The following is a 15,714-nucleotide window of genomic DNA, read 5'->3' as shown; positions in this document are numbered from 1 at the left end:
ACAGAAATTCACTCTCAAATTCACCTCAAACACCGCCTAACCTCCTTTAGGCATTAAAGAATTCTAAGAGAATTAGAATTTAGAGAGAAAAAATTTCCGCTTCACCCAGCCGGGAATCGAACCCGGGTCTCCCAGATACGCGCCGGGCACTCTTACCGACTAAGCTACCGGGAACCACAGAAATTCACTCTCAAATTCACCTCATACACCGCCTAACCTCCTTTAGGTTTGATAATATAGATGTTGAATATACCGGTCGTAAAATGTCTTTGATTGTAATACAATATAATTCAGTTTCCTCTGAAAATTCGAGCAAGCCCTCACAACGACCCATTACCGAACGATTTTCCAAGAAACATTTCTAGAACCTTATATCAGAAAAGGCAATAACAAATCACACTTTTATCTCCAAATATAATTTATATACATTTGATAAACTTTCATTAGTCATACATCGTGCCATAAATAATACCTTAATTAAATCTCGTCGCCGAGTATACGATATGGTACAAAGAATCAGTCTTGTAAAATAATGACGAACAAATGAAAATGGATACTTTCTATTACAACAATCGTTTGACACAGTATTACCAATACATACGATTATAAATAAATCCTGCACCTTTTCACACTTTATCAGAGTAATTTGATCGCGCGACTGAGGGTCTGCCACCCCCCAGTTCCACCTGAATCTCCTCCAGACTTTTTCCCTTGGTCTCGGGCACGACCAACAGCACGAACGCAACCCCCACAGCGCAGATAATGGCAAAAATCCAGAAGGTCCAATCGCTCCCCAGAGCCGCGTCAACAGGACTGTAGAACCTAGTAACGACGAACGCCATGAGCCAGTTGAATAGACAAGCGCTGCTGCCGGCAATTCCCTTGACCTGCGGTGCGAAGATCTCCCCTATCATCATCCAGGGGATGGGCCCGAACCCAAGCGAGAACAGAATAATGAAGACGCAGACAGCGAGGAGAGGCAGCCAGCCGATGTCCTCAGTAACGGGATTATCGTTCTTCTTCAGATTGAAGTAGACACCGAGGACGAGCGCCGAAACAGCCATGGCGGCGACAGAAACAAGAAGCAGCAGCCTTCTGCCCAATTTATCAACCACCAGAGTGCTGACGAACACCGCAATAACCTGCATGACTCCAACCACGATCGTAGAGATATTGGAGTCCATAGTGCTGCCGGCTGCCTCGAAGATCGACCCAGAGTAGAAGATGATCGCGTTGACTCCGCTCAGCTGTTGGAAGAACATGAGTCCGAACGCGATGATGAGGCCCCTGATCGCGGCCTTAGACCGCATCGCTGTCAGGAAGGAAGTCTGGTTGCGATCAGCTTCGGCGAGGGCTTCCCTCTGGGCTGTCAGCTCACCTTCGATGTTGTAATCAGGTCCGCGAAGCCAGCGGTAACTCTCTCTCGCCGCGTCGACGTCTCCCTTCTTGAGGTAGTAGGTCGGCGTCTCCGGCATGAAGAAGAAGACCACGAAGAAGACGAGGGGAACAATCGCGGCGATCAGGGACAGCGTGAACATCGAGACGACCGAGCCGAGGACGTAAGTGAGGAGGATACCGATACACAGCATCAGCTGGAAGTACGAGCCCAGACTTCCTCTTATTGAGCTCTCCGCTATCTCCGCTGTGTACATGGGAGCTGTCACGCAGAAGGCACCACCGCTGATACCGAGAATGTAACGGCCAGCCTCGAACATGCCCACTGAGTTGGACCAAAGTATCAGCGCCCAGCCGATTGTGAAGGGAACCACCAGCACAAGCATCGATTTCTTCCTGCCGATGATGTCCGTCAGGATTCCGATGGGCACGCAGATTGTGGCAGCTCCGAGGTTGAAGATCGAGCCGATCCATGAGAAGTCGTCTTCGTCGATCTTGATGTTGTACTCTTTCGCTAGGTTCACGCCGTTCTTGCCGGCCGGCGAGGACCAGGCGAGAACCATACCGGCGGCCAGGGCTCCCAGGGTCGCTGCCATTCCTGCTATGTATTGCGGCAGCTTTCGCGCGGAGGTCTCACCTCCTCGCGATACCAGCGTTTGCTGGGATATTCCCATGTGTGATTCAGTCATCGTGGGGTCTGCCAGCAATGGCGTGCTCTCAGATGTCTGTGAAGAAGAAATCAAAGTTTAGGATTAGTTTTTTTATTTTTAGTCTTAATATTTAGGGTGGGGGCAGCGTTTTTGGGGGGGCTGAGTGAGGAGATTGCTATTTTCGATAAAACGACATGGTGCAGAAATGAATGAATGAATTGAATTGTCAAGTTGAAATTGATCTGTTGGAAATTTTTATGAATAGAATTTTTAAATAAAGATGATTTGAAAAGTATTGCTCTCTGTATGTTTAAAAATTTCACTGTATCCTTGGAAGAGGAATTGAATAATTCAGTTCTGGTATCCCATTATCACTTCGTTACTCTATGACTCGCAAATGAAAAAAATGCAAGTCAATGCTGCTCGCATGGCGCACAAGCTATAATTCTGGAATATTGAATTGTAATCCCCCTCGTTTTCTATTTTGAATTCTTCCGGCCGAATTCCGCCACGTGGAAATAGATTGTGTTATGTCAGGAATGGGTAAAACTGACGTGAAAAAATGAGACAACCTTTTATGGAATAACTTTCAGAGTTTAACGTTCTCTGGTCAAAATTTTCGGTCAAAATTTTTTATTGTGTTTAATTTTCGGTTGAATTTCAGGAAATCTTGTCACTGAAAAATCAAATGTTGCGGTGATTTTCTGTTCGCATATTGCTCATTTATTAGCAAAAATAACTATACTTAAAATAACTATGCTTGTATATGCAATGCAAGCGCAATTTCCCACTGATTTTCATTTGAAAATTGCGCGGGAGCGGACGACCAATAACGTTCGTCGCATTGCAGCGAACCGCGAGCGATGGCCAACATAACGATTCACCTATCACGCAGCCCTTATCACTGCCCTTATTATTGACGCATTCATCAATAAAGAAATTCGTGGAAAACTATCTTATCAACAAACGTCAAATGATCATTAATAAAAAATGCACACGAATCTTGAAATAATTTGGGACCGAGTGCATTTTCTACGTACATTCCACTGACTCGCCCCTGCCACATTCTCATTGACGTCTTCCATATTTGTTGACATTTATTTGCAATCTCGTCGATTCCGCGAAGCACTCGTGACACAGGAAATATTTGGAAAAAAAACAGGCGTCGATGTGTCTGATTAATAGTTGTTTTCACCAAACCAATGATAAATCAGCTTTTTCTGCGTAGAATGACCGAGTGCGGTTATATGGCGCAGCCAACTCTCCGCGAAATACCGTAATTTCGTTTTTACAGACACTCAAGTTGTCATTACTTGCTACTCTACTATCTACTTTGAATTTTGTCCTCTTGTTTACATTTGTTTTTCATTACGTTACATACGTTATTGATTACGTTAGCATGAGCATCAATGAGCTTTCATCGTTAATTATGCAAACAGCAGTTTCAAGCGTACTTCCGCACTCTTGCCGGTTTAATCAACTGTTGGGAATTTTTTGAGAATTATGCCTTTACTTTTGTGGGAATTTATAACTCGAAAGTTCGGCCACGATTTTTGATAGCTGAATATCTTGTAATGACACGTAAGACAAAATTCCATAGAAACACTATGAGTATTACTATTAGAAACACTATGAGTACTACTATTGAAATGTTCATAGAAAATATTCTATAGACAAAGTTCTACAGAATTTGATTTTCTGTAGAACTTATTGTATTGAGATATTTTCAATAGAATTCCTTCGGCTCAAATTTTTCGGCTCGTTTTTTTGTTTGATTTCCTTAATGAAAATAGAAGAAAAATAGAATGAAAAAAAAATTGGAAAACTTGGGCCGAGGAAATTCTTGAAAAAATATCTCAATAGAATAAGTTGTATAGGAAAATCGAATTCTATTGACTTTTTCTGTAGAATATTTTTCATTGAACATTTCGATAGAATCGGCCAAAAACTAATAGAAAGTTCAACAGAAATCCCATAATATTGTCTAGCGAATTCGCTAGATTTTTCTATTAAATTCATTCGTGCGTGTAGAAATGTATAATTAATGCAAGAAAACAAAGTCAAGTTTTTTTTCTCATAAAACGCTTTTGATTAAAAAACTATTGAATAAATTGGTTCAACAAGAATTACTTTGAAAAATAATTTTCTTTCTCATGACCCAGTTGCCCTCTGTATCAAATACCTTGCAATAATCGATACTTTCGAGCTAATAATTAAACTCACTCGAAAAACTCACGACTTTCATTTTATAAAATTTATTTATTCACTAATGGTTAAATATCGTTTACATGATTGCCTATTAATAAATGTTTTTGTATATAAATGTTTTGTTTTTCAATATTAATCTCAGATAATAAATTCGCGAATTATTTTGCTTAACAACTGTTTAATAAAAGTAAAATTTAAGACTTTATTCGAATAATTATCGCGTCGTCAAGATTAAACGAATGCCGAATGTCTCGTAGAATTCTGGTCGCGCACGATTCCAGAAGTTGTTACTCTCATGAACTTTCAAGTTCAAGTGTGGAGAAGTGAAAAATATTTTCGTTAGAAAGGAGAAAATTCAAGGGGTGGTTCTTGAAGCTTTAAGTTAATGAGTGGAGGGGAGTAGGATCTTCGAATTGATGAAGTATGAATTTTGAGTGGTGTGATTGGTTGGTCCGAATTGTCTTGACCTCAAAGGTGAGAAAAGTGAGGGAGTCCGCGTGGAGTAACTCAGTGTTGGTATGTTTGGGGTGGCGTGGAACTCAGGTAGAGGGACTCGTTAGGTGATGCGACCGAAAATTCGTCTGGAAGGGATTAAGTCATAAACGGTCTTGAGTGAAAGGTATTGAATGGAGACGGAGGACTAGATCATAAACGAGCTGAATTTTGTTGTCTTTTGAAAGAGTGTCGCAAAGCCGAGGGAAAACACATCCGTCGCGACGAAACGGATTAAATTGTAAAATGTCTGAAGATGTTGTTTTCGAAGACAATGTTTTATTACGGTCAGAGAGATTTTGAATAGACGGGAAAAATCCGAAAGATATTTTAAAGACGGGAAATTTCAAGACTTCGAAAATGGATTTTATTACGGTTGAGGGATTTGCTGCGATTTTTTGTTTGAGGAAAATAAATTTACTTTCAAATTGTTGGATGCAGCTGGCAAGATTCGAAGAATTGGGGAATTGGCCCGGAGTAATTCTTGAAATATTAAACTTTGAATAAATCGAATATTTTTATAAAAACCTAGATTGTTGATAATTGATGAGACATTCGACATGTTACGAGAAATCTCTAATATATTGTTCGGTACGAAACACCCTCGTCTTTAAAACAAGTACTAAATCTCTTGATGACAGTTTTTTCTCTTGCAGGCTTTCGATTTTTTAAGCCAAAATTTTAAATAAAAAATGCAATATGTCGAATTAAAATTTTGGAATTGATATAAAGTTGAAAACAATTATAATTTTTATAAAGCTATTGGCTTCTCTACGATAACTCTGGTGGAAATTCCTCAGAGGTTGCGATAACTAGAATACAAGGGTGATTTTTAACAGATAAAAATTATTGAGACGGAGTTTATCGGCATAAATGAACTCAGAAATGGCATGACACTGATAGCAGAATCATTCTATTCTCATTTATCGCATTTCCCCGCAGAATTAAAGAATATCTCATTCTGAGAACTGATTCATTGCGTTAATTATTCAATGATTTGACTACGCTTCGCAGTATTGGAGTGTGAGACTCATAAACTGGGGATCATGCATGAAAAAAATTAAATAGAAATACCTAGAAAAATACCTAGGTATCTCTTTCTGCAAGAAAATTAATACAATGTCCCCCGGCTCGTGTAGATACTTGTTTATATAAAAATATCTAAAGATGTTGATTTTTCTATGAGAATTTCTGGGCATGAGTATTTTTCCTTGAATTTTGTTTTATTTTATTAATTTATTTCCAATCGCATCGACAACGTGGTCATTAGAGACTATTTACAAAAGAAAGAAAAAAAAATAAATTGCAATATAATACAATATAAGTATATAAGAAATATTTGAATTTTATTATGAGAAACAAATGAAAATACAGCAGAAAAACTTGGAAAATTTACGCGCAAGAATTTCTATAGAAAAATAAAAATTTATCGATCTTTTAAATTAAATTTCTCTTAACAAAATGACACATTGAAGTTGTATAATCTCCTACAGAAAAGCCGCACAAAACGAATAAATTTTTTTAAAAGAATTCTAATAACCCTTCAAGGGAACTCGCATCAGCTTTTCTATTAAATTTCTTCACGCGTGATAGCTAACGAGTGTCATTCATCTTCACACAGGTCAATGGCATGTCTTAACGGTTCCACCGAAATTTTATTTAATAGATCTCCAAGTTTACGGCCTTTCGAAATTTCTCCTGGCCATGAAAAATAACATCGAAAAATTGGGCTTCAGGGATTTTTGTTTTCAATCGAGAAAAGAATGTGGGGAAATGGTGAATTTTCTCGTTTTGTGAGTTTCTCCTTCGCCGTTCGCGTAATATTTCGAGGTTTTTATTCCTCGCGTACGGACCACCAAGTGAACATTTGTGAAATGATTTCGGACGCACTTCCATTCCCACTTTATACAGTGCAGGTACGATTTGTTATCGCATTGCATAAGAGAGTGCGGTGCGCGTGAATGCTGGGTTTGCATTCAGAAACGAACGCAGAAATAATATTGAACTGTTGTGACAATGTTTACCAATGTCAGCGGTGTATGATTTTTTCGGTTGAACGATGCTGTTGAAAAACTTCCACCAATGAAAATAAAATGTTTCCTGCAATTCAGATTCCGCCACATCCGATTGCATAATGGATTGGAAGTGACCATTGAGATGTGCGGAAACTATGGATAAGGTGCGACATTGTATTCAATTGCTGGGGATTCAAGTTGAATCACTCGCGAGGGGGGTTATAATTGTTTTTGTTAGTGGAAGTAATTGAATTTTGAAGGAGCAGTGCTCGACTCTTGGGCATTTCGCGGCGCATGACGCAGACAATTTGAACGTTGGTGCGAAACGATGCTCTCTATTGACAACTTTCCTTTTTAAGTTCGCTAATAATTTGACTCGATGATTTGACAGTCTCGCTTCGTGCGCAATTTTTAAGGATGTCTATCCAAAATCGGAAGTACTCAAAAAAATTGATTTTTTTTTCAACTGATAGATGATGAAATCTGATTCAATTTAATAAAATGAAATAAACAATGAATTATATGTGAGAGAGGGAAATGATGTGCAAAATAACCATTTGGAAACATATTGATAATTTATTAGCAAAAATAACTACACTAGATGCAATACAAGAGCAATTTTCCACTTGTTTCATTTCTTTCACATATTTATGTTTCAAAAGTAAATTCTAAAATGCATATTTAACCTTAATATCTTGCGATCAAATGATACGATTTGAATGAGTCAGTTCTCATTCCAAAGCTTGAAAAAATGCCTTCACAATGAGAGAAAAAATTAGAAAAATTGAGACATTTCACTCCGACGTTCTCGTGTTATTGGCGATTGAAGACGGTTTGTTCCACGTGACTTGGAGTTGAAAATGTAAAAGGGAGTAAATCTCGGTCGATATTCGCATTTCTCTCGAATGAAACTGTCAACAAGTCAATACGAATAATATCCAATTCGATGCAGTTCCGGATTACCAGCATCATTGATCCGCGCGGAATCAATTTTTCCGCATCTCCACAACACGTGAAATCGAAAAAACTCCTCCCCCCCCCCTCCCGGAAGGAAGAATCGGGCGGCGGTTTCATCGAGCGTGATTGCATGGTAAAGACAACACGTGTATCTCCTGCATATACTCAGCAAATATACCGACGCATGATGTATATTTCTATCGGTCACAATGTGGGTCAATCGATTTCAATTTTTTTCCGTCGGATGTGGATTAGCACGTGCACACGGGAAGGAGTTTTGGTTTCGGGGGACATGTCACCGATTTTCAGGATCACGTCGCTGATTCCCAGGAATATGTCACAGATTTACTTGAGGGAAATTAACCAGCTTGATAGAAGGAAATTCAATATCTTTCACAAAAATTAAATTTTTGTCGCGATCATCAGAAATATCCCTAGAAGAATTTGAACTGTTAGCAGGAAAAAATATGATCTATTGTACGACAATCATTTGATTTGAGAGAACTCCATTGGTTTGTACCATAGAAAGAATACATTGACGAGGAAAGAATATTTTTTTCCCAACAAAATTGTCCCCTCGAAATTATTTACTTTTGCAAATAAAACAGTTTTCGGCAAGAAAATTGTGGTTGCCTCTTGGAAAATTTCATTGGATTTCTATTGACCTTTCCAATAGTTGTTGACTAATTCCACTGATTCACAAAAATTCCGCAACTAGTCTGCGCGTTCTTACTTTCAGTTGAAATGTTGAAAAGAAAAATATTCTATGGAACAAAACAACAGAATCGAAATATTATTTATGGGAATTCCTCAGTTTCCCAAAAAAAATGTCCCCTCGAAATTATTTACTTTTGCAAATAAAACAGTTTTCGGCAAGAAAATTGTGGTTGCCTCTTGGAAAATTTCATTGGATTTCTATTGACCTTTCCAATAGTTTTTGACTAATTCCATTGATTCACAAAAATTCCGCAACTAGTCTGCGCGTTCTTACTTTCAGTTGAAATGTTAAATAGAAAAATATTCTATGGAACAAAACAACAGAATCGAAATATTATTTATGGAAATTCCTTAGTTGTTTTTTGTTTCATTTTGTTAATAAAGAAAAAAGAAAGATGAAGTGGAAAAAATGGAAAATTCATGTTGAGGAATTCCCATAGAAGATGTCTGAATAAAAAAAGTTGCATAAAAGGATGGAATTCTAGTGATTTTTTCTATAAAATAATGTCTATTGAACATTCTCTGGGAAGAAACGCGTAGTAAAGCTGCGGAATTCTTCCCTAAAATCGGCCAAAACTAATAGAATTTTCCGTCTCATCCGCTAGTGTTCTATCTATGAAATTTCCTCGTTCGTTTACTTTTTTGAATGCTGCATCAATTTATATGCAATTTTAACAAAAATTTTTATCTCCTTGTTAAATCACATTCGTCTTTTACAATCAGATGAACAGATATTTGTTCCATCTCAATTATTAAATTATTTGATCCGTCTGATTGCCGAGAAATTGGAGAAAGTCCACACCGATAAAAATTGTCAAGTGGCATAATTATCTTTTCCTGCATTTCACAGGAAATAATCTCACTGCACCCATACAAAAATAATCTGCATTTGATAAGCTAAAATCTCCCGTATTTTATCCCCCAGAGATATCATTTAAACAATTCAGGTTTTCTAAAAAAAGTTGAAGAATGGCTCTACGTCCATTCAATGTATGTATTGATGAATGATTCATTATTCTGCATGAATATTCTCATTATTCATTTTACCAACGCATGATAATTTATTCGAGATATTCCCCCGGATAGTTTGAATCGATACCTCAATAGTTTCGTGATCACGCTTTTCGAAATTGCATTACGGGTGAGTGACGGGTGGAGTGGGGACGCTGTGACTCACTCTGGAGTCGAGGGAGTGGGGCTGGACCTGTGGCCACGCAAGGGAATGCACCAATGTGGGCCATCAAAATGTTATATTTGTGGAATTTAATCTTCAAAAGGAAAAATATGGTACTGCTGTATAGTGTGATGATATATACATCAACATTTCTTCATTTTATAACATTTTTCTTAATAGCAGCGCCGTGTTGATGGCCCACTTATCTCCCAGTTCAGTTTTTGAGGAATATTTCCGAATCCAAGGGAGATAGCGAAATTTTCGTAATTATATTTTTTGTGACTCTCAATCGGCTCTACAAAAAAGTTTATAACAAAAATTTTGCTATCTCCCTTAAGTTCCGAGATATTCAGTGAAAACTGGCCAATAGTCAAAATTGACTTGAACCGTTTCACCACTTCGCTACTGAATTAATTGTTTATAATCGTTCTCATTGCAAAAAGAAATACCACCGATGAGAATCATACGTCTCAATTTATCAGCTGTTCAATTTTCATATTACAATGGATAGTTTGCTCATGTTCTAATTCCTAAGCTGCCTGAATAAGATTTTAATGATAATTGCAATTCAGTTCCTTCTTTCAATCAATTTTTAGTTAGTTCACACGGTAATTTAATTAATCTGTTACCCATCTCATCAATATAATTCCGCGTTTGGAATATTGTCATCTTGTGTTTTCAGCACCAAATTACAAATTAAAACTTAATTTGGAGTATTGAGTATTTTGAGTATTATCACAGCTTCTTTTTATTCATTTTGAGAACTAAATAATCAATTTTCTCATAGGTGGAAGGACCAATCGCGATAGATCACAAATATGGAATTTTCCGAGAGAATTTATATCTTCGATCGATCGACGGAATAGCCCAAGGAAAATCATCGTTTATTCCCTACAATACGAACTTTTTTTCTCTAAAATTTTTCACAAAATTTAAAATCGGAGATGAAGATGAATGGAATTTCCGATAAAAATTCAATGCAATTTAGCAGTGAATGTACTAAGAAATTGTTTTGTCTATCAAGTTTTCCTGTACGAGAGGGGAATGAACATTTTTACCCGAAGTAGGAAAATTTATAGATAATACTATCACTCAGAGAAGTGATCCTCACATACTTGAATGTGAGCGCGTAACCAATACCTTCACATATTGAAGTGATAAGGGTTCTTATCATAATAATCTAGAATTAAATACTAACTTACCACAAAAAGATTAAAGAATAAACTTTGATAGAACAGAAATAGTGAATTTTTGGGCTGAAATTTTTGGTATACTTTGAAGGAATTTTTGTCGAGTGACTCTTCCACTGAAATATCGGGGAATTTACTATTTAATCGATGAATAAAATCCATCAAATCTGGTAAATTCACGTGATTATTTTTCCAACCCAAATATCGGGAAATATAATTGGCTCATTCGACATCACGTGGTACAAGCTACACGGTTTTCAACTGATAATTTTTTGATAATTTTCTCTGGCAGTTGCTATATAAAAACAAAACATCATGCAGTCGAATTAACCCCTCGTCAAACTGACAGATTGAATTGAATTGTGTTGTTGTGTTAATTACACAATTTTCGTTTCGCAATTGTGAGTTTCGTCTCATGGTTCAATTATATTGCTCGACATTTGGATTGGAAAAATAATCCCCCGAATACCACACGAGCTTCAAAATTAATCGGGCATTTTTCTGTAGGTTCCCTGCATACAAACGAAGTCGTTATGTTTTTCAGGAAAAATCACTCGTGCTTCGCACTCGTGATTTTTTGACCTGAAAAACTTGACTCCTTCGTTTGTTTGCAACGAACCTATCGGAAAATACCCGATAATTTTGAAGCTCTTGTGGTATTACAAGTGATAATTTTTTGATAATTTTCTCTGGTAGTTGCTACATAAAAAATAAAACATCATGCAGTCGATTTAACCCCTCGTCAAACTGACAGATTGAATTGAATTGTGTCGTTGTGTTAATTACACAATTTTCGTTTCTCAATTGTGAGTTTCGTCTCATGGTTCAATTATATTGCTCGACATTTGGATTGGAAAAATAATCCCCCGAATACCACACGAGCTTCAAAATTAATCGGGCATTTTTCTGTAGGTTCCCTGCATACAAACGAAGTCGTTATGTTTTTCAGGAAAAATCACTCGTGCTTCGCACTCGTGATTTTTTGACCTGAAAAACTTGACTCCTTCGTTTGTTTGCAACGAACCTATCGGAAAATACCCGATAATTTTGAAGCTCTTGTGGTATTACAAGTGATAATTTTTTGATAATTTTCTCTGGTAGTTGCTACATAAAAAATAAAACATCATGCAGTCGATTTAACCCCTCGTCAAACTGACAGATTGAATTGAATTGTGTCGTTGTGTTAATTACACAATTTTCGTTTCTCAATTGTGAGTTTCGTCTCATGGTTCAATTATATTGCTCGACATTTGGATTGGAAAAATAATCTCCCGAATACCGCACGAGCTTCAAAATTAATCGGGCATTTTTCTCTAGGTTCCCTGCATACAAACGAAGTCGTCATGTTTTTCAGAAAAAATCACTCGTGCTTTGCACTCGTGATTTGTTAACCTGAAAGACGTCAACTCCTTCGTTTGTTTGCTACGAACTTATCGGAAAATACCCGATAATTTTGAAGCTCTTGTGGTATTACAAGTGAATATTTCGCAGTAGCTCTTCATTTTTTCAGCTCATTCCAGATAGAATCTTATATTTAATAGTCTATGGAAATCGGGAAATTCTATTAACATAATTTGTTCAAATCTTCCCCATTCACCTCCTGATTTTGTCCACTGCACTCTGCTTGGTCAAAAAATATGGAAAAATAATCGAAAAATAATCTGACAAATACCCCTTGAGATTCAAAATTAATCGGGTATTTCCCTCACCCTCCCCTGCAAACAATCTATCGTGCTAATTTTTGCAGAAAAATCCCTTGCACAACCCCTCGGGATTTTTTAACCTGCAAAACTTGACACCCTCATTTATTTCCAACGAAGTTATCGGGAAATACCTGATAATTTTGAAGCTCTTGTGGTATTACTACTGAATATATTTTTGGAATTTTAATTAATATGATAATTTTAGTAGCTTGAGTAATTCCTATTTTTTTTTGCTAAAAAAACTGAAGTTCCATCGAATGTTTAGTGAAATTTGAAATCTAATAATTTTTTCACTCCTAAATGGACGATTTATTTTGTTCAACTATTAATTCAATTTTTAAAAATTTGGAATTCCATGGAATTTTCAGTAGATTTAAAATGTTATGATTTTGCTTGCGAATGGAAGCTTTGTAATCACTGATTTTGACGATTTTTGCTATCTAGAGAAATTCAACATAAATATCCAATATTTCTGGAAAAATTCAGTAAATTTTTTTTTCGATTTTCCGTGAAAACTTGAGAATTTGTTTATAAAAAATACTGAATGTTCCGGGGAGAGAATGTGACCTCGATCGATCAAAGGGATAGCTCAAAGAAAATTTCTCTAGAGTCGAAATGCCTGGAAACTCGTAGGGCACCTCTTGATGTTTCTCTCTCTCTTCGCTGACGCGTTGAAAAATTAATAATCGAAGTTGAGGGCCGAGTGAGGTATGGAAACCTAAGAGAGATGGAATGTTGGGGGAGTGGCATGATAAAAGTGTACGCAGGCCACTTTTGGATCGATTCCCTCGGGCGTGTTTGTTACTCCAACTCATTCATTCGCAATGCACGGCAAATACATTGACATTTGGATCGTTTCAAATAATAGTGGAGGGGTTGGTTTTCAATAAATTTGAAAATTAAACGAAACCTAATCGCTTCATGAGGGTAGAATTGCGCGGGAAAAAGGTCGTTCGATCGAGAAGGAAAATATAGGGAGAAAAATGTGTGCGCATTTAGAAAAATTGTGGTAGAATTTGATCGTTTAGGAAAAAATTACAAGTTTTGACTAGATAATTGGAAATATACACTGAATTTGAAAATTTTAAACTAAATTTACTATTACAATTTCATAATTCGTTGCGTAATATTCATGAAATTATTTTTAAAAAAAGGCTATTTCATGTAGAAATTAATAATGCAATCGATTTTTCGGAATAAAAGACATTAGTTTCCGTTAGATGAAGTTATTTATCACTGAAGTGAATTTTTAAGTCACGGCCAGACGGGAATTTCATTAATTAAAAACAAGTAGTTTCGAAATCATAATTAAAATTAATTTTGTCTCATGAAAAATTAAATGAGTTATTTTTTTTTCAATTTTGACGAAATTTTTCTGTTTTGTGAACGGCACTTGCACATTTCAATCTGATCAACTCCTCAAATAATTCCCTGACGATAACTCTACAATTTATCTTGCATAATTAAGATAGGGGAGGGTGGGGCAAAACGGCCCCCCTTCAATTGTCAATAACTTGTGAATGACATTGTGAAAATTCCCAGTTTCAACTTCATTTTGAAGATAATTTTTCATTCTTCAAAACGAGCTCTAACTCATCCCAATCGGATTATTGAATCGGAAAATATTGACGATTGAAGGGGGGCCGTTTTGCCCCATCCTCCCCTAGAATTCTTAAAAAGACTCTTTCAGTAGTAATTACACTCGAATCACGATCAATCTTTCAGAATAAAAGACGGAAATCCATCCTTCATCCTAAATTTTCTACCACTACGTTTTTTTCGTTGGATGAGAAGATTTTTCACTGCAGTAAATTTTGAATCCATGACAATTCTAAAACTTTTCAATCATGCAATTGTAAAAACCTCAATTTCATTCAAAAATAGAAAAAACTCATTAATTTCTTGTATATTATTGAAATTAACTTCATCTCATGAAAAACAGAATGACCCGTTGTCTTTACAATGTTGATGAAAATATTTGTCTTAGTCAATGGCACTTGCACCTTCAAATCCGATCAAATCCTCAAAAAATTGATGACAACTCGATAGTATAAAAAATCTTTCCGTACCCGTATATTATCGAACTTCAGCGTCGAAATCACGTGGACTGGATACTGTTCCCACTGTTACAGAAAATGGAACCGAAAAAAACCGTTCACCTCAATCAAAGACTTGAAGTGGTGCACTGATCTGTTTTAATACACAGCGTGGCTTTTAAATCCGGGGAGAATCCTCCCACTATGGAGGCCCGACGAGTTATCAAACAAGTAGGGGGGGAGCAGCATTTCAAAATGCACGTGCGGATGCCTGTCGTGTGTGTCTCACTCGTACAGTCGTTCGAGAGGCACATTCTCAAAATCTTGGGGCATCGATAACGGGAACGCCGACGATTCTACCTTATCCGAGTTATCGGATTTCTCATGGGAACTACCTGACAAATCTCCGCTGATAAATCACTGTATTTTTCCGATTTTTCCGTGGCGCGTCTGGAGTGTTTAGAGGAAGGCAATCGTAACGCTGACTGGTGTTCAATTGTGATTAGATTTGCCGATTAAATAGTTCATTTATCGGTTAGATAACTGAAAAAATGGGGTTGTTGGAATTGTAGGTGAGATTGTTGTGTATAGTTGACAATTTTTGGGCCGAAATTTCTGGTACACTTCTGGAAAATTTTTGTTGAGGAGTTTCACTGGAAATTTCAAGAAATTCACGATTTGATCGATGAATTTAATTGATAAAATCAGGAAAATTGAGGTTAATGTATTCATGAATTTCCAGGAAATTTGCAAACCTTAATTGATTTTTTTGGAGTGAGTATAGTTATTGTTGCTAGTAAATTAGCAATTTACCTCCGAAAGGATTCTCTTCCTTAAAATTCTTATTTCACTATTCTCTTCTTTTATTTTTTCATGTCATAGTACTATCATCAATTGAAATGTCATAAAAATTTTCCGTATTATTTCGTTGTGTCAAATGATTCTGCATTCAGACCCTCTCAAGACGCGAATTCGTTTTCAGTCCGGGTTTAATCAAGGTTCAATCAAGGTTTAATCAGTGTACAGCCGGGATTTAATCAGGGTTTATTCAGGATTTAGCCAGAGTTTAACCCAGGTTCTGTCAGAAGTTAGTCGGCACCATGAATCAATATGAATAAGTATTCAACATAATAGACTGGTACCTGAGTTTAATAGAGATAGAGATTTTGATATAAAA

General features: G+C 36.7%; 1 protein-coding gene across 1 annotated transcript; it reads right to left on the bottom strand.

Moving 5' to 3' along the window:
* Window positions 1-400: 400 nt before the first annotated feature.
* LOC107043416 (facilitated trehalose transporter Tret1) lies at window positions 401-14,676 on the bottom strand. The gene is made up of 2 exons (XM_015264915.1): window positions 14,571-14,676; window positions 401-2,120 (listed from the first exon to the last, which is right to left on the bottom strand). The coding sequence occupies exon 2, from the start codon at window positions 2,082-2,084 to the stop codon at window positions 627-629; it is 1,458 nt and encodes a 485-aa protein (XP_015120401.1). The 5' UTR covers window positions 2,085-2,120; window positions 14,571-14,676; the 3' UTR covers window positions 401-626.
* Window positions 14,677-15,714: the final 1,038 nt, after the last annotated feature.

Source organism: Diachasma alloeum, unplaced genomic scaffold (genome assembly GCF_001412515.2).
Source record: "Diachasma alloeum isolate Michigan unplaced genomic scaffold, Dall2.0 Dall_scaffold_00571, whole genome shotgun sequence".
NCBI classification, from domain to species: domain Eukaryota; kingdom Metazoa; phylum Arthropoda; class Insecta; order Hymenoptera; family Braconidae; genus Diachasma; species Diachasma alloeum.
This window is presented reverse-complemented; position numbering and strand designations above follow the sequence as displayed.

What these genes read in the sequence shown, in the direction of transcription:
- LOC107043416 (XM_015264915.1), bottom strand. Translation starts at nt 2,084, where the DNA reads ATGACTGAATCACACATGGGAATATCCCAGCAAACGCTGGTATCGCGA.